This window comes from Manis pentadactyla, chromosome 9 (assembly GCF_030020395.1).
Source record: "Manis pentadactyla isolate mManPen7 chromosome 9, mManPen7.hap1, whole genome shotgun sequence".
Lineage (NCBI taxonomy): Eukaryota > Metazoa > Chordata > Mammalia > Pholidota > Manidae > Manis > Manis pentadactyla.
In genome coordinates this window covers 71,964,979-71,990,593 of record NC_080027.1, presented here as the reverse complement: position 1 = coordinate 71,990,593, position 25,615 = coordinate 71,964,979, and the positions used below count along the sequence as shown (strand labels likewise).

The 25,615-nt window shown below is 35.3% G+C and overlaps 1 protein-coding gene across 7 annotated transcripts in view; it reads right to left on the bottom strand.

Annotated features, from left to right (window-relative positions):
• Positions 1-25,615, bottom strand: part of ELP4 (elongator acetyltransferase complex subunit 4) — a 248,100-nt gene that overhangs the window by 209,773 nt on the left and 12,712 nt on the right. For all 7 annotated transcript variants that reach the window (XM_057507527.1, XM_057507529.1, XM_036891834.2 and 4 more), the window contains exon 3: positions 4,655-4,776. In XM_057507527.1, the coding sequence (XP_057363510.1) occupies positions 4,655-4,776 (122 nt within the window). The remainder of the gene's footprint in view (positions 1-4,654; positions 4,777-25,615) is intronic.

Below are 25,615 nucleotides of genomic sequence, written 5' to 3'. Positions count from 1 at the left end.
CAGCTGGTGACATTAAGCTGAAGCTCATGCTTGTCTATTACTCTGAAAATCTTAGGGCCCTTAAGAATTACGCTAAATCTACTCTGCCTGTGTTGTGTAAGTGGGGAGTAAAAAAGCCTGGATGACAGCACCTCTGTTATAACATGATCTACTGAATATTTTAAGTCCCTCGTTGAGATCTACTGCTCAAAAAAAAAAGATGCTTTTAAAAATATTACTGTTCACTGACAATGCACCTGGTCACCCAAGGGCTCTGATGGAGATGGACAATGAGATTAATGTTTTCATGCCTGCTAACACAACATCCATTATGAAGCCCATGGGTCAAGGGGTGATTTCAAATTCCAAGTCTTATTATTTAAGAAATACATTTTGAAAGTCAATAACTATCATAGAAAATGATTCCTGTGGTGGTTTTGGGAAAAGCAATAGAAAACCCTCTGGAAAGGATTCACCATTACAGATCCCATTAAGAACATTCCTGATTCATGGGAAGAGGTTAAATTTCAACATTAACAGGAGTTTGGAAGAAGTTCAAGGGGTTCAAGAGTTCAGTGGAAGAAGTAACTGCAGGTGTGGCAGGAATAACAAGAGAACTACAACTAGAAGTGGAGCCTGAAGATGTGACTGAATTGCTGCAATCTCATGATAAAACATGAATGGATTAGAAGCTTTTTATGGATGAGCAAAGAAAACAGTTTCTTGAGGTGGAACCTACTCCTGGTGAAGATGTTGTGAAGATTGTTGAAATGACAACAAAGGATTTAGAATATTACATAAACTTAGTTGATAAAGCAGCAGCAGGGTTTGAGAGGATTGACTTCACTTTTGAAAGAATTTCTACAGCGGGTAAAATGCCATCAAATAGCATTGCATGCTACAAATAAATTTTTGTGAAAGAAAGAGTGAATTGATGGGGCAAACATCATTGTTGTCTTATTTTAAGACACAGCCACAGCCACCCGAACTTTTAGCAACCACCACTATAATCAGTCAGCAGCCATCAGTGTGGAGGCAAAGCCCTCCACCAGCAGAAAGATTATGGGTGTCTGAAAGCTCAGACGATGGTTAGTATTTTTTAGTAAAATTTAAAATTAACATTTTTTTAGATATAGTGCTACTGCACACTTAACAGAATATGATACAGTGTAAACATAACTTTTATATTCACTGAAATACCAAAAAATTAATTTGATTCACTTTATTGCACTATTTGCTTTATTTTGATGGTCTGGAACCTAACCTATAATATCTCTCTGAGGTATGCCTTATGTGACATTTCAGAGGTATACTTTTCATAAAAGAAATTCTAAGTCCCATATGCTGATTTACCTTTGTTTTCTGCTTGAGATAACTTTCATTTATATTTTTTAAGGAGAAGTATTAACTTAATGTTATATCTATATCTTTGAAATTCAAAAATAATATATTTTTCCCTCAAATAGATATGAAATATATGAGAATTAGCATTATACTAGCTAGAAGAGTTAAGGAGCAGTATTAACTTAATGTTATACCTATATCTTTGAAATTCAAAAATAATATATTTTTCCCTCAAATAGATATGAAATATATGAGAATTAGCATTGGACTAGCTAGAAGAGATTGATGTACTTTAGAGATTACTAAAATCAGTTTCATTGGGCTATATCAGTATTTGGGGTTAATTATATTAAGCATATGATATTCAAAACTTAGAAAAGCTGATATGGATCAAGTAAGATGACTTGTTTCCACTATTTTTATTTGTCAAAAACCAGGAGTCTTTAAATGTGAGGTATATGAAGACTTTTAAAGAGGTACATGATCAACTTTCACAAATACTCTGTGAAAACTGACCCACTCGAAGTGCAGGTTTCCTTCTCCCATTCCCCCTTTTAATCACCTTTTTCTCACTTAACAAATGAAAGGTTTACTTCTCATTGCCCCAGGTGTAAAAGCCTCCATCACACCAAACAAAAAGTTCAATACATTTTTCCAGAAAAATGTGAATGCTCTAATGATCGGAGAAAATAATCATTTTTTCAATGTTTTAAGTAAATTTTTAGGTGGACCTAACATATCAGACAAATTATTTAAAATAAGTTATGATTATAGATACTGTGTGATTTTGTGTGTGTGGAAAAGAAAAACAACAAAAAAAATAAGGGACATTGTAATAAAATTCTATCCTCTTCTACTTAATTTTTAAGTTTACATGTGCAAAAATGAAAAATTCAAATAGAATTGATGCTGAATCCTGTCCCATTCTAGTACTATATATCCATTGATTAGTCTCAATGAAACAAAGTAGTGTGAAAATTATGTCTCTTGATACACTGCATGCAACAATAATTGTACTGATGACTGAACTGAGAAGAAACCTGTTTAACACTTAGTCTTTTAAGACAAGAAGTATAAAATAAATTTCAAATTTAAAAATAAAGTTCTGTTGAAGAAAAACTATAGTAACATTATTAATAAATATTTTGAACCGAAAACATATTACATTTGGACAACACTCTGTGAACAGTAGAACAGAAAATATAAATTCAAGGACAAAAAGACTGACGTAAAATTTCCAGATATTAAAGAAGAGTTTGTTTATGTATATGCTTCTAAAAACAATGATACTGACATCAATGTATACTATTATTTAGATTCAGTTGGATACACTTAAAAAATTGATGTCAGAGTCTTTATAAAGGCAGTTTGCAGTGACATCCTTTACAACTAAATAATCTCACAACTAACATTTTTTAGGTAACTTAGTGTACAAGTAGATATATAATTTAAAAAAATTTTTAGGAGTATAAAAGCAAAAAGGTGAATCACTGTACTTTATCTGTAAAACTGCCAAGATATAGGATATGAGGTGATGATCGTTCAACAGAGATTAATAATTAAATAAGAAATGCCTATTGGTTTTAAATGCAACCTTTATATTTTCAGTAAGATTGTATTAGTCAGAGTTCTCCAGAGAAACAGTACTAATAGGAAGTGTGTATGTGTGTGTGTGCGCACGCAAACACATACTAAAATTGAGACTTATTATAAGGAATAGGCTCACACTGCTTTGGAGTCTGACAAGTCGCGATCGGCAGTGAATTGGCAAGCTGGAGACTCAGGAATTTTGATGTACAGTGCCTAGCTGAATCTGAAGGCTTTAGAACAAGGGGAACTGATGTGTAGTTCCAATACAAATACTAGCAGGCTCAAGACTCAGGAAAAGCTAATATTTCCATTTGAATCCAAAGGCATGAAAAAGCTGGTGTCCAAGTTTGAAGGGGATCAGGCAAGAGGAATTCTTTCAGGTCAGCCCTTCTCTTCTAGTTGGGCCTTCAAATGGCTGGGTGAGGCCCAACCATGTTAGCAGTGCAATCCGCTTTACTCAGTCTACCAGTTTAAGTATGAATCTCATTCAAAAACACCCTCACAGGAGTGCTCAGAATAAGGTTTGATCAAGTATCTAGGCACCCTGTGGCCCACTCAAATTGACATATAAAATTAATCTTCAGAAGTCTACCCTTGTCAACTTGGCACCCATAGGTATCTCCTTAAACCATATTTCAGCTCTAGAGGATGACAATAATAAGGTCATAATTCTGCACTTCAAGATTTGTCTCCTAAGGTTGTCTTAACCTAGGTTACTTCCTTCTGCCTGATGGCCTGGAAGTTTGCATGCTGTAAGCTAGGGAAGTTTTGGGCTCAACTTGTGCTTTTTGTTTTGTTTTTGTAAGAATATTACTTGGAAAATTATAGAAAGGTTTATCTTTTCAATTTTATGAGTATTACTTAATAAGCAAAGTCTGACCCATATGAAAGAATCATGTTAATTTTGACCTAAATATTATAGTGGCTTTTATATATGGGTGTAGAAGTTTACTGGTGTCTGTTATAGTTGCCATAAATTAGTATTTGTTATGCTACAAATTCTTTGTAAATAGCTTAATCATTTGCTATTTTGTAGACTCTGCACTGAAATGTAAACATCCTATGGGGAAAAATGACTCTAGATTATGAATTCTATTCAGATAATGGCTTAAATTGGAATCCTGTTCCAGACAATGAAAATTAAAATTTGGAATTGTTCTCTGTAAGGTGAAAAGGGTGCTCTGTCTTAAAGAAGATATACCATATCAATCACATATTTTATTACTACTGCTTATTTCTTAGAATTTCTGGAATTCTTAGAGCAAAATAATATTAATAAATGAGTACTTCTAACTTCCGTATCTTTCTTCTGATTTATACCTTTGGGGCACACTGGTAATATAATATCTGATAATATTCTGCAGTTGTTTTTCTTTACCTAACTTTTTAGGATTCTCATTATCATGAGTATATTAATAATTTTATTTATTGTCAATTAAAAAACTTACACACAAAAACTTTCTTCACCTCTGATAAAAATGTTAAGTTGAAAAATTGTCCAAGAACACTAATTTAAAATTTAACTATATGTTTAAATGAATTTGATATTTTTATGAGAAAAATACATATGTTCCCATTAATGAATTTAAATATAGTTTGTGTGATATATATATATATATATATCGTTTGTGTGTATATATACACACATTTATATATATATATATATATATATATTATATATAAAACCAAATTTTTTTCACAAAATATTCAAAATACAACATCGAATTAGTATATTGTTTACCTGTACAATGTCAGTAGGGTCTTCGTTTGCTGATGCAATCAACAAATTATGCCCACTGATAATTCCTTCTGCCAGGAAGTACTTGAAGAGCAAAGGAGAATAAATATTATATTTATCCTCTTCTGTTAAAAAAGAAATAATTACAGTCAGAATCCTGATATGCTAAGCACACTCAGATATTTTTATAATTTTTCTCCTTAAGACACGAATATGAGGTGGGGCTATAATTATGCCTTCCTAAGATATAGTTAGATAGGTTAAGAGACTTACTGAGATAGTCAGTGGGAAGTAGGTACTTTAAGTAGAGTGTCTGATTCCAAAATCATTCTCTACCTACTATACCACCTCTGATAGCCACAAAACTTAGAAGTTTATGTATGATTTTATCAGAGAAACCGGAGATTTTTTTTTTAACGAAGGTTTTTTTTTGGTATCTCTAAAATGGCTATGATTACCTACCAGCCAATTTGTAAACTCACATTCCTATGCCACAATAATGAAACACTTGGTTATGCAACCTGATGATTAATAGGTATAAAATTTGTAAAGACAGTATTACTCCTACATTCTGGTTTTAGGTTTTAAATCCAACAGTAATTTTAAATTAAAGATTTAAATTTGAAAGAGTTCCTAAATATGTACTAAATGTTTTCTTAGTAATAAACAACTGTTTTCCTTTTTATTATTCCCTTATCTTCTTTTTTGTTCAATTTTAATGAAAAAACAGTGAACCATGTTTCTTAGAAAAAATGTATTTTTGAAAATTGTGGTATAACATAATGACAACTTAAGTATATCTTTACTCTCTTAATATTACTGATAACTACATGCCTACACTTTCATATCAGCCTTCTTTCCTTTAATACTTTGAATACAACACAGACAAGAGATAAAGGTAAACTTATTGTATTACTAAAAAGAGAGTATCTATTACTTATTTATTCAACAAATACTAACTGAATTCCTATAATAGGCCAGGAATTGATAATATTTGTAAAAATTACATTATTTAAAAAATATTCCTAAGAACTTACAGTTGCCAAAGGGAAAGGGACTGGGGAGTGTGGGTGGGAAGGGAGGGAGAAATGGAATAAGGGGCATTATGATTAGCACATATAACATGGGGGGTAGGCCACGGGGAAGGCAGTATAGCACAGAGAAGACAAGTAGTGACTCTATAGCATCTTACTATGCTGATGGACAGTGACCATAATGGGGTATGTGGTGGGGACTAATGGGGGGAATCTAGTAACCACAATGTTGCTCATGTGATTGTATATTAATGATACCAAAAAAAAAATTCCTAACAAAGTTTGAACGTGTGGTAACATTAGCACTGTGAAAAACCTCTTCCAGCTATAATTATAAAATCTAGATAGAATATCATTGAAATATAACTATTTGAAGGCACTAGAAAGCAACAAACAGTGGACAGCAACCACAACAGTTTCCTTTTTAAAGACAGTGATCATGACATGTAACAATTTCAAGTTTGTGGCTTTTTTGCCTAAGAGGGTTCCTAGCCTCCTCTAGCTCTGGCAGCATTAAATCATATCCTTTCCAGTTTGAGGTGGCAGAATACAGAGTTCAGTGTTGTCAAAACACTTGAAAAGTTTAGGGGAAAATTCCTGGTAGTAAGCAAGCTTCCAAAGGTTTATCAACTGTGCCTAAATCCCTGGTAGACCATTAGGCTATGCATTAGTGGGAGAAATAGACAGCAAGCATGAAAGAAAAGAGGGTAAAGTTGAAAGGCGTAACTGAATTATGTGAGATTCACAAATTTGCTGTTCCTTAGAAGGTATACATTTCCCACTTCTAAGATCAGAATCTTGTACTATAGAAAGCTGAAGTTTTGTTGACTTGAAGTATCAGAGGACAAAACTCAGGATTGAGAACCACAGAAAGTATGAGCCCCCAAATCTGATTATAAGTTTTGTACAAATATTTGGCTCTCTACTAAACTTTGTAATTGCAGGGGACAACCCTATGCAACTAACGTAAAAAAGCAACACTTGAAAGTTAGGAAAATTGAACACAGATATTATCTACTGCATAGTGTACTGAAGTGAGAATTAATAATTTAAAACTGGACAAGTTAGCTGTCTATTAATACAAAAAAAATCCTCAGAAAAACATAATGAAATTCAGAAACATTACAATGAATTATTTATAATGTATAGATTTTAACCAAAAATTACCAAATATAACCCCTATAATGAAAACACAACATGTAGAAACTGACTCCAAATGGGCTCAAAAGTTGAATTTAATAGAAAAGGACTTCAAGGTACCTATTATAAATATGTTCAAAAGATTAAAGAAAATGTATTAAAATTATTAAAAGAAAATACGGTATCATTAAATGAACAGAAAAAGAATACCAACAGAGAAATGGAAAATATATAGACCAGATGGAGAAATCTAGAGATTAAAAATCATGACTCCTTAAGTGATCTCATAGGTAGATTGGAGACTGAGAAAAGAAAAAAGAGAGTCGGGAATCCTGAAGGCAAATCAACAGAAATTATGTAATCTGAAGAACAGAGAGAAAAAAAAATTAAGAAAATTGAACAGAGCCTCAGAGACATGTGGAGCAAAACAGAGAAGTCCAACAAGTGTTTAATTGAAGTCCTAGACATTGAGAGACAGAAAGAAGCAGAAACAATATTTAAAGAAGTGATGGCCAAAAACTTCCAAATTTGATGAAAATATTCAGTTATAGATTCAAGAAGCACAGAGAACCTCTATGGGGATAAATGTGAAGAAAACCAAATCCAAGCAAATCACAGGTAAATTATGAATCCCAAAGATGAAGAGCAAATCTTAGAAGCCCTAGGAGAAAATAACACGTGACATTCAGGGGCACAGTAGATTTCTCATCAGAAACAATGAAGGTCAAGAGACGTGATAAGTATATATTCAAAGAGTTCGAAAAAAACCCCAGCTGAACAAAAATTATAATGCCCATAATATATTCAAAAATTGAAGTGAAATCTTTTCAGATAAAAAACGGAGAACTCATGGACAGCAGAGTTGTGTAACAGGACACTTAAAAGTAAAGGAAGATGACAATATGGTAACTTGCATTTATAGGAAGGAATTAAGGATACAAATAATGATAAATATGCAGGAAATTATATAACTGTGATCATGGATGCATGTATTTATACAGATGTATGTGTGTGTGTATAAATTAATATTTTTCTTTGAATTTCTTTAAAAACAATTGTTTAAGGGAAAACTGAGACACAATTAGGAAGAGATAAATTATACTTGGCGATTTATCATATATTTTTTAGTAAGTGGCAGAACTGAAGAGAAAAATCATTAAGGAAACAGAAAATCTAGACAATCTCATGAATCTCATTAATCTGATATCACACAGGTCCAGAATATACATTCTTCTTTTACTGCACATAGAATTTGCACCAAGATAAACTATATACTAATTCAAAAAACAAGTCCAAATATATTTCAAAACATTATAATACTACAGAATATGTTCTCAAATTAAAAGGGAATTCAATCAGAATTTAGTAACAGTAAGATATCTGGAAAACCTCTGTATATCTGAAAATCAAAGCACACATTTCTGTGGATCAAAAATAAATGAAAGAGAAAATTAGAAGATATTTTGAACTAAATGATAATAGAAATACAACATGTGAAGAGGTTTTGGGAATAGGTGGAGCAGACCTTAGGAGAAAGTTTATAGGTTTAAATGCTTAATTAGAAAACAAGATTGGTCAAATCAATGAGCTTTGTTTCATTTTAGAAATCTAGACAGATAAACTCATATCAAATTTAAACAAAGTAAATGAAAAGAAATAATAAAAAGGAAAATCAATTAAAGAAAAACTGGACTCCCCACAACTCCCCCCAAAAAGAGAGAAAATCAGTAATACCAAAAGCTGGTTTTATGAAAAGATCAATAAAACTGATTAGTTTTTTTGTAGACTGATAAAGGGAAAAAATAAAAAGCCACAAATTCTCAAAACTGGAAGTGGAATAGAAGATTTCACTAAAGATCTTACAAACACTGAAAGCATCAAAATAAATATTATGAACAACTTTATGCCAAGAGATTTCACGGCTGTAAGAAAAGGACATATTCCTTGGTGGTTACAGATGATCAAATATGACAAAAGAAATAGGAAACCAGAATTAAATTCATGATTGAATTACTTCCTCTGCACAGAAAAACTTCAGGCAGAGAGAATGTTACTAGTAAATTCAATCAAACATTTAAGGAAGAAATACTAATCCTAAACAAACTCAGAAAGAAAAAATAAAAGAAAACAATTCCCAAGTCACTTTATTCATCTGTTATTATTCTGATACTTAAGCTGGACAAAGACTTTAAAAAATATAGACCATTTAAGGAAAAAATTACACCAGTCTTACAAGTCCACCTTCAGAAAAAAGAAAGGGTGGAGAGTAATATTTGGAACTCATTTTATATTACAATGATGACAAAACTAGACCAAGACATCACAGGAAAGAAAGCTACAGACTAATATGCCTTACGAATATACATGAAAATATCTCCTTAAATATCAAAAAACAAAGTTCTGTAATATATAAAAAAGATAGTATGTTATATATAAAAAAGATAATATAGTATGATTAAGTGGGGTTTATCACAGAAATGCCATGTTGGTTTTGATTTGAAAAACCAGTGTACCATAATGACATATCAAAAAACTAAAACCATATGATCATGTCAGTAGGTGTAGAAAAAGCACCTGACAAAATTCAACAGCAATTCATAATTGCTTTCAGCAAACTAGTAGTAGAATGAAACTTCTTCAGACTGATAAAAGGAACTATGATAAATTTAAAGGTAACAGAATGGTAATATGGAATGCTTCTGTCCTGAGATTAGGAACAATGAAAACATACTTTCACCACTTTCAATGAATATTGTTCAGGAGGTCTAGCAATGTAATAGGTCAAGAAATAAAGGCATAGGGATTGGAAAAGACAAAGTAAAAGTCTTTACTTGCAGACATTATCACAAGCATCAGAAATCTTAAGGAGTCTACCAAAAAGCTAGTAGGACTAATAAATAAAGGTTATCAAGGTTGTAGCATGGAAAGTCAATACATGAAAGCCAATTGTAATTCTATAAACTACAGTAGAAAGTGAAATTTTAAAAATTCTATTTATAATAAATTCCAAAACCATGAAAAATTTTGAAGAACTTTAAACAAAACATGTGTATGAACTAGCCCTGTACTGAAAAGTGTAAGACATTTTGAGAGTAAGTAAAGAAAACCTAAGTAAATGAAGTGATATGATATATCATGTTCATGGAATGAAACTCAAATCTAAATTCATCTGTATAATTCCAATGTAAGCCCCAGTAAACTTTTTAGAGAAACTGGCGAGCTGATTTTTAAATGTATATAGAAATCCAAAGGTCTTAAAAGAGAAAAAACAAATTTGGAAAAGAACACAGTTGGAGGTTTACTGTCAGACTTCAGGACTTAGCTATAAAGCTACAAAAATACAGCAATATGGAATTCACAAAAGTATAAAAATATAGACCAATGTAAAAGAATAGAGAGTTCAGAAATAAACACTTAATTGATTTTTGGCAAAGTTGGAGAAATAATTGTTTTTTCAACAAATGGTCTTGGAATGACTGGATACCTATATGCAGAAAACAACAGAAACCTCAATCTTACACCATACTGCATTCAATCAAAAAGTAAAAATTTCTGTCTACCTCAAACTACTTCTCAAATATTACCTTGAAATGGAGCACAAAACTGAATATAAATAAAACTATTAGGATGAATATAAATGAAAGAATTAAACTATTAGAAGAAAACGCAGGGGAAGTTTTTGCAACCCTGGAGTAGACAAATATTTCCCAGGTAAGACATGGAAATACGAACCACAATAGAAAAAGACAGATAAATTGAAGTTCAAAAATTTGCAACATTTGCTCTTCAAAAGACACCATTAAGAAGATTTAGAAAAAGCAAGCTACAGAGAGAAAATATTTTTACACACATTTATCTGATAGAGAACTGGAACTCCATATATATATATTAAAAACTCATTAAGAAGACAAACTACCCAGTATATATGTGAGGAAAAGATTTGAACACTTCCTTCACACAAGAAGACATACAAATGGATATGAAAAGATGTTCTACAGTATTAAACATCAAAAACTGCAAATTCAAAATGCTGTGAGAAACCCTATATTCCTACTAGAATAGCTAAAATAAAAATACAATACCAAGTATTGACAGGGATGTAGAGCAAATAAAATGTTCCTATAATGCCAATAGCAATGAAAAATGGTATAGCTACTTTGAAAAATAGGTTGGCAATTTCTGTAAAGTTAAATATACACTTACAGTAACCAGCAATTACACTCCCACACATTTATCCATGAGAGATGAGGACATATGTCCATATATAGATTTATACAGAATGTTTATGGCAACTTCTTTCTAACAGCCAGTAACTGCAAACAACACAAGTGTCCATCAGTTTATGAATGAAAAACAAATGGCACATTCACAAATGAAATATTACTCAAAATTAAAAGAAATGAACTACTGATATACATGCAACAACATGGATGAATCCAAAAATATTAAATGAAAAAAGCCAGGCAAAAAATACAAGTGGTATGACTGACTTTACAAGATATCCAAGAGGAAGTAAAACTAATCTCTAAGGATAGAAAGATGTTAGGTGCTTGGGACCAGGAAACGTTTTAGGCACAAGGCAATTTTTTGGGGATGATGGAAACATTTTACATCTTGATTGTTGTGGTGGTTTCATAAATATTTACACTTGTAACAGTTCTCTAAAATATACACTAAGAATGGGTCCATTTTAATGTATGTAAATTGTAATTCAGTAAAGTTGGTTTATTAAAACAATTTTCTAAGGTACAACTAAAACACTAGGTAGTAACTGATTTATAATCTTCTCAGCACAGTATATGATAGCAAATCCATGATCAAAAATATAGATTTACATGAAGTTTAATTTTATATATTAAATAATACAGCTAGTTCATTAATAATATATATCCATCAGAAGTAAAAGTTAGTATCTAAAAATCTGAAAGACACAAAATGGGCTGATATGTATTTAGAAGCACTTCATGAGAATTTTGTGAGTATCGGAAATGGAAATACTTTACATGCCTCTGTACTGTTTACAGCTGACAGATGGAAAAGTTTGCAGAGTATGTGGATGAGATGACCAGCACTACCTACTGACTAATACAGCTATCATCCTGGAAAAAATGCTCATTTTATATAACTAAGAATTTGTCTCTAGTCAACATTAGAACAAAATAGAAAGTCATGTTAAAAAAAGAACTGGTTTTCTTCCTGACAAAGAATTCAAAATAAGAATCATAAACATGCTGACAGAGATGCAGAGAAATACGCAAGAAAAATGGGATGAAGTCCGGAAAGAGATCACAGATGCCAGAAAGGAGATCGCAGAAATGAAACAAACTCTGGAAGGGTTTATAAGCAGAATGGATAGAATGCAAGAGGCCATTGATGGAATTGAAATCAGAGAACAGGAACGCATGGAAGCTGACATAGAGAGAGACAAAAGGATCTCCAGGAATGAAACAATATTAAGAGAACTGTGTGACCAATCTAAAAGGAGCAATATCCGTATTATAGGGGTCCCAGAAGAAGAAGAGAGAGGCAAAGAGATGGAAAGTATCTTAGAAGAAATAATTGCTGAAAACTTCCCCACACTGGGGGAGGAAGTAATCAAACAGACCACGGAAATACACAGAACCCCCAACAGAAAGGATCCAAGAAGGGCAACACCAAGACACATAATAATTAAAATGGCAAAGATCAAGGACAAGGAAAGAGTGTTAAAGGCGGCTAGAGAGAAAAAGGTCACCTATAAAGGGAAACCCATCAGGCTAACGTCAGATTTCTCAACAGAAACCCTACAGGCCAGAAGAGAATGGCATGATATATTTAATACAATGAAACAGAAGGGCCTTGAACCAAGGATACTGTATCCAGCACGACTATCATTCAAATATGACGGTGGGATTAAACAATTCCCAGACAAACAAAAGCTGAGGGAATTTGCTTTCCACAAACCACCTCTACAGAACATCTTACAGGGACTGCTCTAGATGGGAGCACTCCTAGAAAGAGCACAGCAAAAAACACCCAACATATGAAGAATCGAGGAGGAGGAACAAGAAGGGAGAGAAGAAAAGAATCTCCAGACAGTGTATATAACAGCTCAATAAGCGAGCTAAGTTAGGCAGTAAGATACTAAAGAGGCTAACCTTGAACCTTTGGTAACCACGAATTTAAAGCCTGCAATGGCAATAAGTACATATCTTTCAATAGTCACCCTAAATGTTAATGGGTTGAATGCACCAATCAAAAGACACAGAGTAACAGAATGGATAAAAAAGCAAGACCCATCTATATGCTGCTTACAAGAAACTCACCTCAAACCCAAAGACATGTACAGACTAAAAGTCAAGGGATGGAAAAACATATTTCAAGCAAACAACAGTGAGAAGAAAGCAGGGGTTGCAGTACTAATATCAGACAAAATAGACTTCAAAACAAAGAAAGTAACAAGAGATAAAGAAGGACACTACATAATGATAAAGGGCTCAGTCAAACAAGAGGATATAACCATTCTAAATATATATGCACCCAACACAGGAGCACCAGCATATGTGAAACAAATACTAACAGAACTAAAGGGGGATATAGACTGCAATGCATTCATTCTAGGAGACTTCAACACACCACTCACCCCAAAGGATAGATCCACTGGGCAGAAAATAAGTAAGGACACGGAAGCACTGAACAACACAGTAGAGCAGATGGACCTAATAGACATCTATAGAACTCTACATCCAAAAGCAGCGGGATATACATTCTTCTCAAGTGCACATGGAACATTCTCCAGAATAGACCACATACTAGGCCACAAAAAGAGCCTCAGAAAATTCCAAAAGATTGAAATCCTACCAACCAACTTTTCAGACCACAAAGGCATAAAACTAGAAATAAACTGTACAAAGAAAGCAAAGAGGCTCACAAACACATGGAGGCTTAACAACACGCTCCTAAATAATCAATGGATCAATGACCAAATCAAAATGGAGATCCAGCAATATATGGAAACAAATGACAACAACAACACTAAGCCCCAACTTCTGTGGGACACAGCAAAAGCAGTCTTAAGAGGAAAGTATATAGCAATCCAAGCATATTTAAAAAAGGAAGAGCAATCCCAAATGAACGGTCTAATGTCACAATTATCGAAATTGGAAAAAGAAGAACAGATGAGGCCTAAGGTCAGCAGAAGGAGGGACATAATAAAGATCAGAGAAGAAATAAATAAAATTGAGAAGAATAAAACAATAGCAAAAATCAATGAAACCAAGAGCTGGTTCTTCGAGAAAATAAACAAAATAGATAAGCCTCTAGCCAGACTTATTAAGAAGAAAAGAGAATCAACACAAATCAACAGTATCAGAAACGAGAAAGGAAAAATCACGACGGACCCCACAGAAATGCAAAGAATTATTGGAGAATACTATGAAAACCTATATGCTAACAAGCTGGGAAACCTAGGAGAAATGGACAACTTCCTAGAAAAATATAACCTTCCAAGATTGACCCAGGAAGAAACAGAAAATCTAAACAGACCAATTACCAGCAACGAAATTGAAGAGGTAATCAAAAAACTACCAAAGAACAAAACCCCCGGGCCAGATGGATTTACCTCGGAATTTTATCAGACATACAGGGAAGACATAATACCCATTCTCCTTAAAGTTTTCCAAAAAATAGAGGAGGAGGGGATACTCCCAAAGTCATTCTATGAAGCTAACATCACCCTAATACCAAAACCAGGCAAAGACCCCACCAAAAAAGAAAACTACAGACCAATATCCCTGATGAACGTAGATGCAAAAATACTCAACAAAATATTAGCAAACCGAATTCAAAAATACATCAAAAGGATCATACACCATGACCAAGTGGGATTCATCCCAGGGATGCAAGGATGGTACAACATTCGAAAGTCCATCAACATCATCCACCACATCAACAAAAAGAAAGACAAAAACCACATGATCATCTCCATAGATGCTGAAAAAGCATTTGACAAAGTTCAACATCCATTCATGTTAAAAACTCTCAGCAAAATGGGAATAGAGGGCAAGTACCTCAACATAATAAAGGCCATCTATGATAAACCCACAGCCAACATTATATTGAACAGCGAGAAGCTGAAAGCATTTCCTCTGAGATCGGGAACTAGACAGGGATGCCCACTCTCTCCACTGTTATTTAACATAGTACTGGAGGTCCTAGCCACGGCAATCAGACAAAATAAAGAAATACAAGGAATCCAGATTGGTAAAGAAGAAGTTAAACTGTCACTATTTGCAGATGACATGATACTGTACATAAAAAACCCTAAAGACTCCACCCCAAAACTACTAGAACTGATATCGGAATACAGCAAAGTTGCAGGATACAAAATCAACACACAGAAATCTGTGGCTTTCCTATATACTAACAATGAAACAACAGAAAGAGAAATCAGGAAAACAACTCCATTCACAATTGCATCAAAAAAAAATAAAATACCTAGGAATAAACCTAACCAAAGAAGTGAAAGACTTATACTCTGAAAACTACAAGTCACTCTTAAGAGAAATTAAAGGGGACACTAACAGATGGAAACTCATCCCATGCTCGTGGCTAGGAAGAATTAATATCGTTAAAATGGCCATCCTGCCCAAAGCAATATACAGATTTGATGCAATCCCTATGAAACTACCAGCAACATTCTTCAATGAACTGGAACAAACAATTCAAAAATTCATATGGAAACACCAAAGACCCCGAATAGCCAAAGCAATCCTGAGAAAGAAGAATAAAGTAGGGGGGATCTCACTCCCCAACTTCAAGCTCTACTATAAAGCCATAGTAATCAAGACAATTTGGTACTGGCACAAGAGCAGAGCCACAGACCAATGGAACAGACTAGAGAATCCAGACATTAACCCAGACATATATGGTCAATTAATATTTGATAAAGGAGCCATGGACATACAATGGCGAAATGACAGTCTCTTCAACAGGTGGTGCTGGCAAAACTGGACAGCTACATGTAGGAGAATGAAACTGGACCATTGTCTAACCCCATATACAAAAGTAAACTCAAAATGGATCAAAGACCTGAATGTAAGCCATGAAACCATTAAACTCTTGGAAGAAAACATAGGCGAAAACCTCTTAGACATAAACATGAGTGACCTCTTCTTGAACATATCTCCCCGGGCAAGGAAAACAACAGCAAAAATGAGTAAGTGGGACTATATTAAGCTGAAAAGCTTCTGTACAGCAAAAGACACCATCAATAGAACAAGAAGGATCCCTACAGTATGGGAGAATATATTTGAAAATGACACATCCGATAAAGGCTTGACGTCCAGAATATATAAGGAGCTCTCACGCCTCAACAAACAAAAAACAAATAACCCAATTAAAAAATGGGCAGAGGAACTGAACAGACAGTTCTCCAAAAAAGAAATACAGATGGCCAACAGACACATGAAAAGATGCTCCACATCGCTAATTATCAGAGAAATGCAAATTAAAACTACAATGAGGTATCACCTCACACCAGTAAGGATGGCTGCCATCCAAAAGACAAACAACAACAAATGTTGGCGAGGCTGTGGAGAAAGGGGAACCCTCCTACACTGCTGGTGGGAATGTAAGTTAGTTCAACCATTGTGGAAAGCAGTATGGAGGTACATCAAAATGCTCAAAACAGACTTACCATTTGACCCAGGAATTCCACTCCTAGGAATTTACCCTAAGAATGCAGCAATCAAGTTTGAGAAAGACAGATGCACCCCTATGTTTATTGCAGCACTATTTACAATAGCCAAGAATTGGAAGCAACCTAAATGTCCATCAATAGATGAATGGATAAAGAAGATGTGGTACATATACACAATGGAATACTACTCAGCTATAAGAAAAGGGCAAATCCAATCATTTGCAGCAACATGGATGGAGCTGGAGGGTATTATGCTCAGTGAAACAAGCCAAGCGGAGAAAGAGAAATACCAAATGATTTCACTTATCTGTGGAATATAAGAACAAAGGAAAAACTGAAGGAACAAAACAGCAGCAGAATCACAGAACTCAAGAATGGACTAACAGAGGATCAAAGCCTAATTCGGCTACCCCGAAAATGAACTAAGATACGATATGAAAAAGAACTTCCAACATCTGCACTCTCTGGAAGACTCATGCCAGAAGATGATCATCAAAAAACCCCAACAAAGATCCACGCACTGCTACAGCTGTAGATGCACTCATCCCACCAGTTCCTGGACTTGCCATGGGAATGAGGAAGGAGATATCTAAGCTGGCCTGTGCATACAGTAAAACAACAAAATTGGACTGGATCTATACTGTTGGAACTCAACCAAGAATTTGGAGAAGTGCAAATTGTAGCGCTCCAAAGTCTTACAACTACAAACTATTTATTGTTAAAAGAACATATGGCATGTGAACAGTCCCCAGGAATGGGTTGTTTTAATTTGTCTGATTTCTCTCAGACTGTTCAAGTTCATTTGGACAATATCCACCATATCATAGATAAGTTTTCACAAATGCCTAAGGTGCCTAACTGGTTTTCTTGGTTTCACTGCAGATGGCTGGTAATTACAGATATGCCTTGGTTATGTAACTATACTCCTATTATGTTAATGTGTGTGCGCAATTTAAGTAGTAGCTTAAAACCTATACATGCTGAAGTTACTCTACAAGAAGATATATCAAAGAAATAATCAATCTTCCCATGTTTTCTTCCGCCTGCTACTTCTATAGCTTTTCTTCTTCCTTCCTAATTACAACCCTTAAATAGAATTCGTGCCTCATATCAAATTTACCGAGTATCATAATTCTTCCAAGTGGTAAAGATACCTGAAGACAAATGCTGGGCATAGAAGCCACAGGGCATAAATATGCAAAGAAGTAAAAAGCTAACCTTTTCAAACAATAAGGCTTCTCTCTCACTTACCAACTTCACATTTCCCTGTATGGCCCCGGAAGATGACTGGTTAGCCAGAGACGGGTAAGATTCCTCAAGGGAGGAACAACCTAAGACAGGCACAGTCGCAGGGGGGCCATCAGGTGAGAAATTGGGGATCAACAGAGGTGAGGCTTAGAACCTCACCCCCCCGTTCTGAGAGAAATCTTCTGCATACGTGGATGTTTTATTGCCCTGGTCTAGCTTGGATTAACACATAGTCTACAGGCACACACCTGATCATCTACATGTGCTCTCTTACAACACTAAACTATGTTTTCTACCTTTATCTTGTATCTACCTACCACTTCAGCATTTTATTAAAAATAATAATAATAAAGAGAGAAATGTGGTATCCACATATAAATCAAGTATAAAAACCAAATGAGTATTCATATTTGAACTGACTGTTTATAGTTCATAATGCATGAGCAAAACCGAAAGTTTCTGTGATGACTGCCCTTGTACTGTTCACTATGTAACTTATTCATTATGTAAGAATTTGTTCTACATGTAAAAACTTGTTTGTTATGCCTCAGAAGATTGGAGACTGACAAAAATTAGGCTTGGGGTGGAATAATGATTGTGCATTGAGCATTGACTCCCCTATACAGAATTTTATTGTCGTTAACAACCATTTGATCAATAAATATGAGAGATGCCCTCACAAAAAAAAAAAAAAGGACAGACTTCCAATGGTAAAATAAATTAGTAACCAGGATGTAATGTATAGCATAAGGAATATAGTCAAGATATTGTAACAGCTTGGTAGGGTGATAGCTGGAACCTAGAATTATGTATATAAATGTTCTACCACTGTGTTGTACACTTGAAACTCATGTAATGTAATACTGTGTGTCAACTACCCTTCAATAAAAAATAATTATTAAAAAAAAAAAAAAAAAAAAAAAAAAGAACTGGTTTTATCTTAAAGAATTATTATTAGATCAGCTTACAGAAGCAACCACATAAACCAAGGTCATTATAAATCAATGATCTAAGAAAAAAATCTGATCCTAACATTTTGAATTTCTAAAAGTGGTATTTTTATAACATGGAAAATTTTAAATTTAAAAATTAACCCACCACTTATTACTTTCACAGAATTATTGTTAAGGTTAATTATATTTCCTTTCTGTACTTTTTTTGTGGATGTTTCTTTACATGGTTATAATTATTACTGAATTTTGTATCCTGCTTTTTATACTTACTTGAACAAGCTTCAGTCTTGTAACTATCATGTTTAAGGGTGCATACTATTTCAGTAAATTTATGTACAACAATTTACTTAGCCCCTTATCATGGACTTTCACAGTTGTAACTATTAAATACAGAAGTACAAAAGGGCCTAAAATCACACAGGTACAAGATGGAATTCAGTAACCCATTATTTTCTTCCACCAAATATGGTTCTCTTTAAGTTATTATTTTTCTGAAGTTATTATTATTTTTCATTTTATTAATTTTTAATTTTGTTATCATTAATCTACAATTACACGAAGAACATTATGTTTACTATGGTCCCCCTTCACCATGTCCCCCCAACAAACCCCATTAAGTCACTGTCCATCAGCATAGTAAGATGTTGTAGAATCACTACATGTCTTCTCTGTGTTGCACAGCCTTCCCCATGCCCCCCCATATTATATATGCTAATCGTAATACCCCCTTAATTTTTCCCTGCCCTTATCCCTCCCGTCCCACCCATCCTCCACAGTCCCTTTCCCTTTGGTAACTGTTAGTCCATTCTTGGGTTCTGTGATTCTGCTGCTGTCCTGTTCTTTCAGTTTTTCTTTGTTCTTATAAACCACATAAGAGTGAAATCATTTGGTATTTGTCTTTCTCCACCTGGCTTATTTCACTGAGCATAATACCCTCTAGCTCCATCCATGTTGTTGCAAATGGTAGGATTTGTTTTCTTCTTATGGCTGAATAATATTCCATTGTATATATGTACCACATCTTCTTTATCCATTCATCTACTGATGGACACTTAGGTTGCTTCCATTTCTTGGCTATTGTAAACAGTGCTGTGATAAACATAGGGGTGCATCTGTCTTTTTCAAACTGGGCTGCTGCATTCATAGGGTAAATTCCTAGAAGTGGAAATCCTGGGTCAAATGGTATTTCTATTTTGAGCTATTTGAGGAACCTCCATACTGCTTTCCACAATGGTGAACTAATTTACATTCTCACCAGCAGTGTAGGAGGGTTCCCCTTTCTCCACAACCTTGCCAACATTTGTTTTTGTTTTGTCTTTTGTATGGTAGCCATCCTTACTAGTGTGAGGTGATATCTCATTGTAGTTTTAATTTGCATTTCTCTGATAACTAGCCATGTGGAGCATCTTTTCATGTGTCTGTTGGCCATCTGAATTTCTTCTTTGGAGAACTATCTGTTTAGCTCCTCTGCCCATTTTTTAATTGGATTATTTGCTTTTTGTTTGTTGAGGTGCATGAGCTCTTTATATATTTTGGATGTCAGCCCTTCATCGGATCTGTCATTTATGAATATATTCTCCCATAATGTAGGATGCCATTATGTTCTATTGATGATGTCCTTTGCTGTACAGAAGCTTTTCAGCTTGATGTAGTCCCACTTGTTCATTTTTTCTTTTGTTTCCCTTGCCCGGGGAGATCTGTTCATGAAGAAGTCGCTCATGTTTATGTCCAAGAGATTTTTGCCTATGTTTTTTTCTAAGAGTTTTATGGTTTCATGACTTACATTCAGGTCTTTGATTCATTTCGAATTTACTTTTGTGTATGGGGTTAGACAGTGATCCAGTTTCATTCTCTTACATGTAGCTGTCCAGTTTTGCCAGCACCATCTGTTGAAGAGACTGTCATTTCCCCATTGTATGACCATGGCTCCTTTATTGTATATTAATTGACTACATATGTTTGGGTTAATGTTTGGAGTCTCTGTTCTGTTCCACTGGTATGTGGGTCTATTCTTGTACCAGTATCAAATTGTCTTGATTACTGTGGCTTTGTAGTAGAGCTTAAAGTTGGGGAGTGAGATCCCCCCCACTTTATTCTTCCTTCTCAGGATTGCTTTGATTATTTGGGGTCTTTGGTGTTTCCATATGAATTTTTGAACTATTTGTTCCAGTTTGTTGAAGAATGTTGTTGGTAATTTGATAGGGATTGCATCAAATCTGTATATTGCTTTGGGCAGGATGGCCATAATTCTTCTTAGCCAAGAGCATGGGATGAGTTTCCATTTGTTAGTGTCCTCTTTAATTTCTCTTAAGAGTGTCTTATAGTTTTCAGGTTATAGGTCTTTCACCTCCTTGGTTAGGTTTATTCCTAGGTATTTTATTCTTTTTGAAGCAACTGTGAATGGAATTGTTTTCCTGATTTCTCTTTCTATTGTTTCATTGTCAGTGTATAGGAAAGCCACAGATTTCTGTGTGTTAATTTTGTATCCTGCAACTTTGCTGAATTCTGATATCAGTTCTAGTAGTTTTGGAGTGGAGTCCTTAGGGTTTTTTATGTACAATATCATGTCATCTGCAAATAGTGACTGTTTAACTTCTTCTTTACCAATCTGGATATCTTGTATTTCTTTGTTTTGTCTAATTGCCATGCTAGGACATCTAGTACTATATTAAGTAACAGTGGGGAGAGTGGGCATCCCTGTCTTGTTCCCGATCAGAGGAAAAGCTTTCAGCTTCTTGCTGTTCAGTGTGATGTTGGCTGTGTGTTTCTCATATATGGCCTGTATTATGTTGAGGTACTTGCCCTCTATACCCAATTTGTTGAGAGTTTTTATCATGAATGGATGTTGAATTTTGTTGAATGCTTTTTCAGCATCTATGGAGATGATCATGTGGTTTTTGTCCTTCTTTTTGTTTATGTGGTGGATGATGCTAATGGATTTTTGAATGTTGTATCATCCTTGCATCCCCGGGATGAATCCCACTTGGTCATGGTATATGATCCTTTTGATATATTTTTGAATTCGGTTTGCTAACATTTTGTTGAGTATTTTTGGATCTATGTTCATCAGGGATATTGGTCTATAATTTTCTTTTTTGGTGGGGTCTTTGCCTGGTTTTGGTATTAGGGTGATGTTGGCTTCATAGAATGAGTTTGGGAGTATTCCCTCCTCTTCTATTTTTTGGAAAACTTTAAGGAGAATGAGTATTATGTCTTCCTGAATGTCTGAAAAAAATTCCATGGTAAATCCATCCGGCCAGGTGGTTTTGTTCTTGGGTAGTTTTTTGATTACCACTTCAATTTCATTGCTGGTAATTGGTCTGTTTAGATTTTCTGTTTCTTTCTGGGTCAGTCTTGGAAGGTTGTATTTTTCTAGGAAGTTGTCCATTTCTTCTAGGTTTTCCAGATTGTTAGCATACAGGTTTTCGTAGTATTCACTAATAATTCTTTGTATTTCTGTGGGGTCCGTCATGATTTTTCCTTTCTTGTTTCTATGCTGTTGATGTGTGTTGATTCTCTTTTTCTCTTAATAAGTCTGGTTAGAGGCTTATCTGTTTTGTTTTTTTTCTCAAAGAACCAGCTCTTGGTTTCACTGAATTTTTTCTATTGTTTTATTCTTCTCAATTTTATTTATTTCTTCTCTGATCTTTATTATGTCCCTCCTTCTGCTGACTTTTGGCCTCATTTGTTCTTCTTTTTCCAATTTCGATAATTGTGACATTAGAGTATTCATTTGGGATTGTTCTTTCTTCTTTAAATATGCCTGTATTGCTATAAGCTTTCCTCTTAAGACTGCTTTCGCTGCATCCCACAGAAGTTGGGGCTTTGTGTTGTTGTTGTCATTTGTTTCCATATATTGCTGGATCTCCATTTTAATTTGGTCATTGATCCATTGATTATTTAGGAGCATGTTGTTAAGCCTCCATGTGTTTGTGAGCCTTTTGCTTTTTTGTGCAATTTATTTCTAGTTTTATACCTTTGAAGTCTGAAAAGTTGGTTGGTAGGATTTCAATCTTTTTGAATTTACTGAGGCTCTTTTTGGGGCCTAGCATGTGGTCTATTCTGGAGAATTTTCCATGTATACTTGAGAAGAATGTGTATCCTGTTGCTTTTGGATGTAGAGTTCTATAGATGTCTATTAGGTCCATCTGTTCTAGTGTGTTGTTCAGTGCCTCTGTGTCCTTACTTATTTTCTCTCTGGTGGATCTGTCCTTTGGAGTGAGTGGTGTGTTGAAGTCTCCTAAAATGAATGTATTGCATTCTATTTCCTCCTTTAATTCTGTTAGTATTTGTTTCACATATGCTGGTCCTCCTGTATTGGATGCATATATATTTATAATGGTTACATCCTCTTGTTGGACTGAGCCCTTTATCATTATGTAACGTCCTTCTTTATCTCGTTACTTGAATTGTTTTGAAGTCTATTTTGTCTGATACTAGTACCGCAACACCTGCTTTCTTCTCCCTGTTGTTTGCATGAAATATCTTTTTCCATCCCTTGATATGAAGTCTGTGCATGTGTTTGGGTTTGACGTGAGTCTCTTGTAAGCAGCATATAGATGGGTCCTGCTTATTTATCCATTCTATTACTCTGTGTCTTTTGATTGGTGCATTCAGTCCATTTACATTTAGGGTGATTATTGAATGGCATGTACTTACTGCCATTGCAGGCTTTAGATTCATGGTTACCAAAGGTTCAAGGTTTGCTTCTTTAGTATCTTACTGTCTAACTTAACTCACTTATTGAGCTATTATAAACACTGTCTGGTGATTCTTTATTTCTCTCCCTTCTTATTCCTCCTCCTCCATTCTTTATATGTTGGGTGTTTTATTCTGTGCTCTTTTGTGTTTCCTTTGTCTGCTTTTATCAGTAGTTGATTTTATTTTTTTGCCTTTTATTAGTATTTGGTTGGTCTCCTTTCTTTGCTGTGATTTTATTTTCTCTGGCGACATCTACTTAGTCTTAGGAGTGCTCCCATCTAGAGCAGTCCCTCTAAACTACCCTGTAGAGGTGGTTTGTGGGAGGCAAATTCCCTCAACTTTTGCTTGTCTGGGAATTGTTTAATCCCTCCTTTGTATTTAAATGATAATCGCACTGGATACAGTATTCTTGTTTCAAGGCCCTTCTGTTTCATTGCATTAAATATATTATGCCATTCTCTTGTGGCCTGTAAGGTTTCTGTTGAGATGTCTTATGATAGCCTAATGGGTTTTCCTTTGTAGGTGACCTTTTTCCTCTCTCTACCTGCCTTTAAAACTCTGTCCTTGTCCTTGATCTTTGCCATTTTAATTATTATGTGTCTTGGTGTTGTCCTCCTTGGGTCCCTTCTGTTGGGAGTTCTGTGTAATTCCGTGGTCTGATCGATTATTTCCTCCCCCAGTTTGGAGCAGTTTTCAGCAATTATTTCTTCAAATATACTTTCTATCCCTTTTTTTCTCTCTCTTCGTCTTCTGTTACCCTTACCCCTATAATGCGGATATTGTTCCTTTTGGATTGGTCACACCATTCTCTTCATATTATTTCATTTCTAGATCCTTTTATCTCTCTCTGCGTCAGCTTCTCTTTGTTCCTGTTGTCTGATTTCTATTCCATTAACGCCTTCTTGCACCTCATCCAGTCTGCTCTTAAGTCCTTCCAGAGATTGTTTATTTCTGTAATCTCCTTCCGGACTTTATCCCTTAGCTCTTGCGTATTTCTGTGAAGATCCATCAGCATGATTATGACCTTTATTTTGAATTCTTTTTCAGGAAGACTGGTTAGGTCTATATCCTTTTTAGGGGTTGACTCTGTCATTTTGGTCTGGATCAAATTCTTCTGCCTTTTCATGGCGATAGAGGTAGTTGTGGGGAGCTGGTGCGTGTGTCGGCTGGGAGAATGTCCCTTCTTGCTAGTTGTGGCCTTCCTCTCCTGGGAGAAGAGCGACCTTTAGCGGCTTTGTGCTGGGCAGTTGCGCGCAGACAGGGTGTCTGATTCTCACCTGGCCACTGTGGAAGAAGCTCTGCCCAGTTGCTGTGCATGTGGCTGGTGCTGCTATGGCGGAGTCGCGCTGGAGGGCGAACAGCCGGGAAGCTGTTTATCACCATGACGGGCTTCCTAGCTGTGCTGCCGCCCAGGGGTTGGGGCGCCTGGAGTTTCCAGGGATTCGCAGTTACTGGGCTGATTGAACCGGGGCGCTTCCATCCAGGTGTGAGGCCCCTGTCCCTTTAAGATTTTCAAAGTGCGCTCACTTTTCTTTTGTCCCAGGGGCACCGGCTCTGGGGACCCACTCAGACGTCTTACTGTCCTATTTCCCTAGTATCCAGCACACCACGCATTGTGTGTCTGCGCTCTTGGTGCAGATGGCTAGGGCTGGGTATTAAGCAGTCCTGGGCTCCCTCTCCCTCCCCACTCTGACTCCTCTCCCCCCGCCGGGAGCTGGGGTGAGGGGCGCTTGGGTCCCACTTGGCCACAGCTTGTATCTTACCCCCTTCGCGAGGTGCTGGGTTCTCGCAGGTGTAGATGTACTCTGGCTATTGTCCTGTGTCTTCTGGTCTCTCTTTTAGGAATAGTTGTATTTGTTGTACTTTCAAAAACATATATGGTTTGCGGAGGAGATTTCCACTGCTCTAGTCATGCCGCCATCTTCTCTCTTTTAGGTTTTAAGGAATTAGAATTTGTTCTTGATAGCTGTTCTCTCTTTTTCACCAACCCACCTCTCTCCCCATCCTTAAAATCTTGTTAAATTTATTTGTAAAGTATTTTTGGAATTCAATCATTTCTCTCCATGTCAGTGTCACTTCCCTAGTCATGCTACCAACAACTCTTGCCAAGATGATTCCAATTTTGTCTTATTTCTTTGTATCCATTCTAATTCTTCTCAGTTCCTTTTCAAAATATAAAGCCTGTAATGCTACTTCTCTACTTTAAACC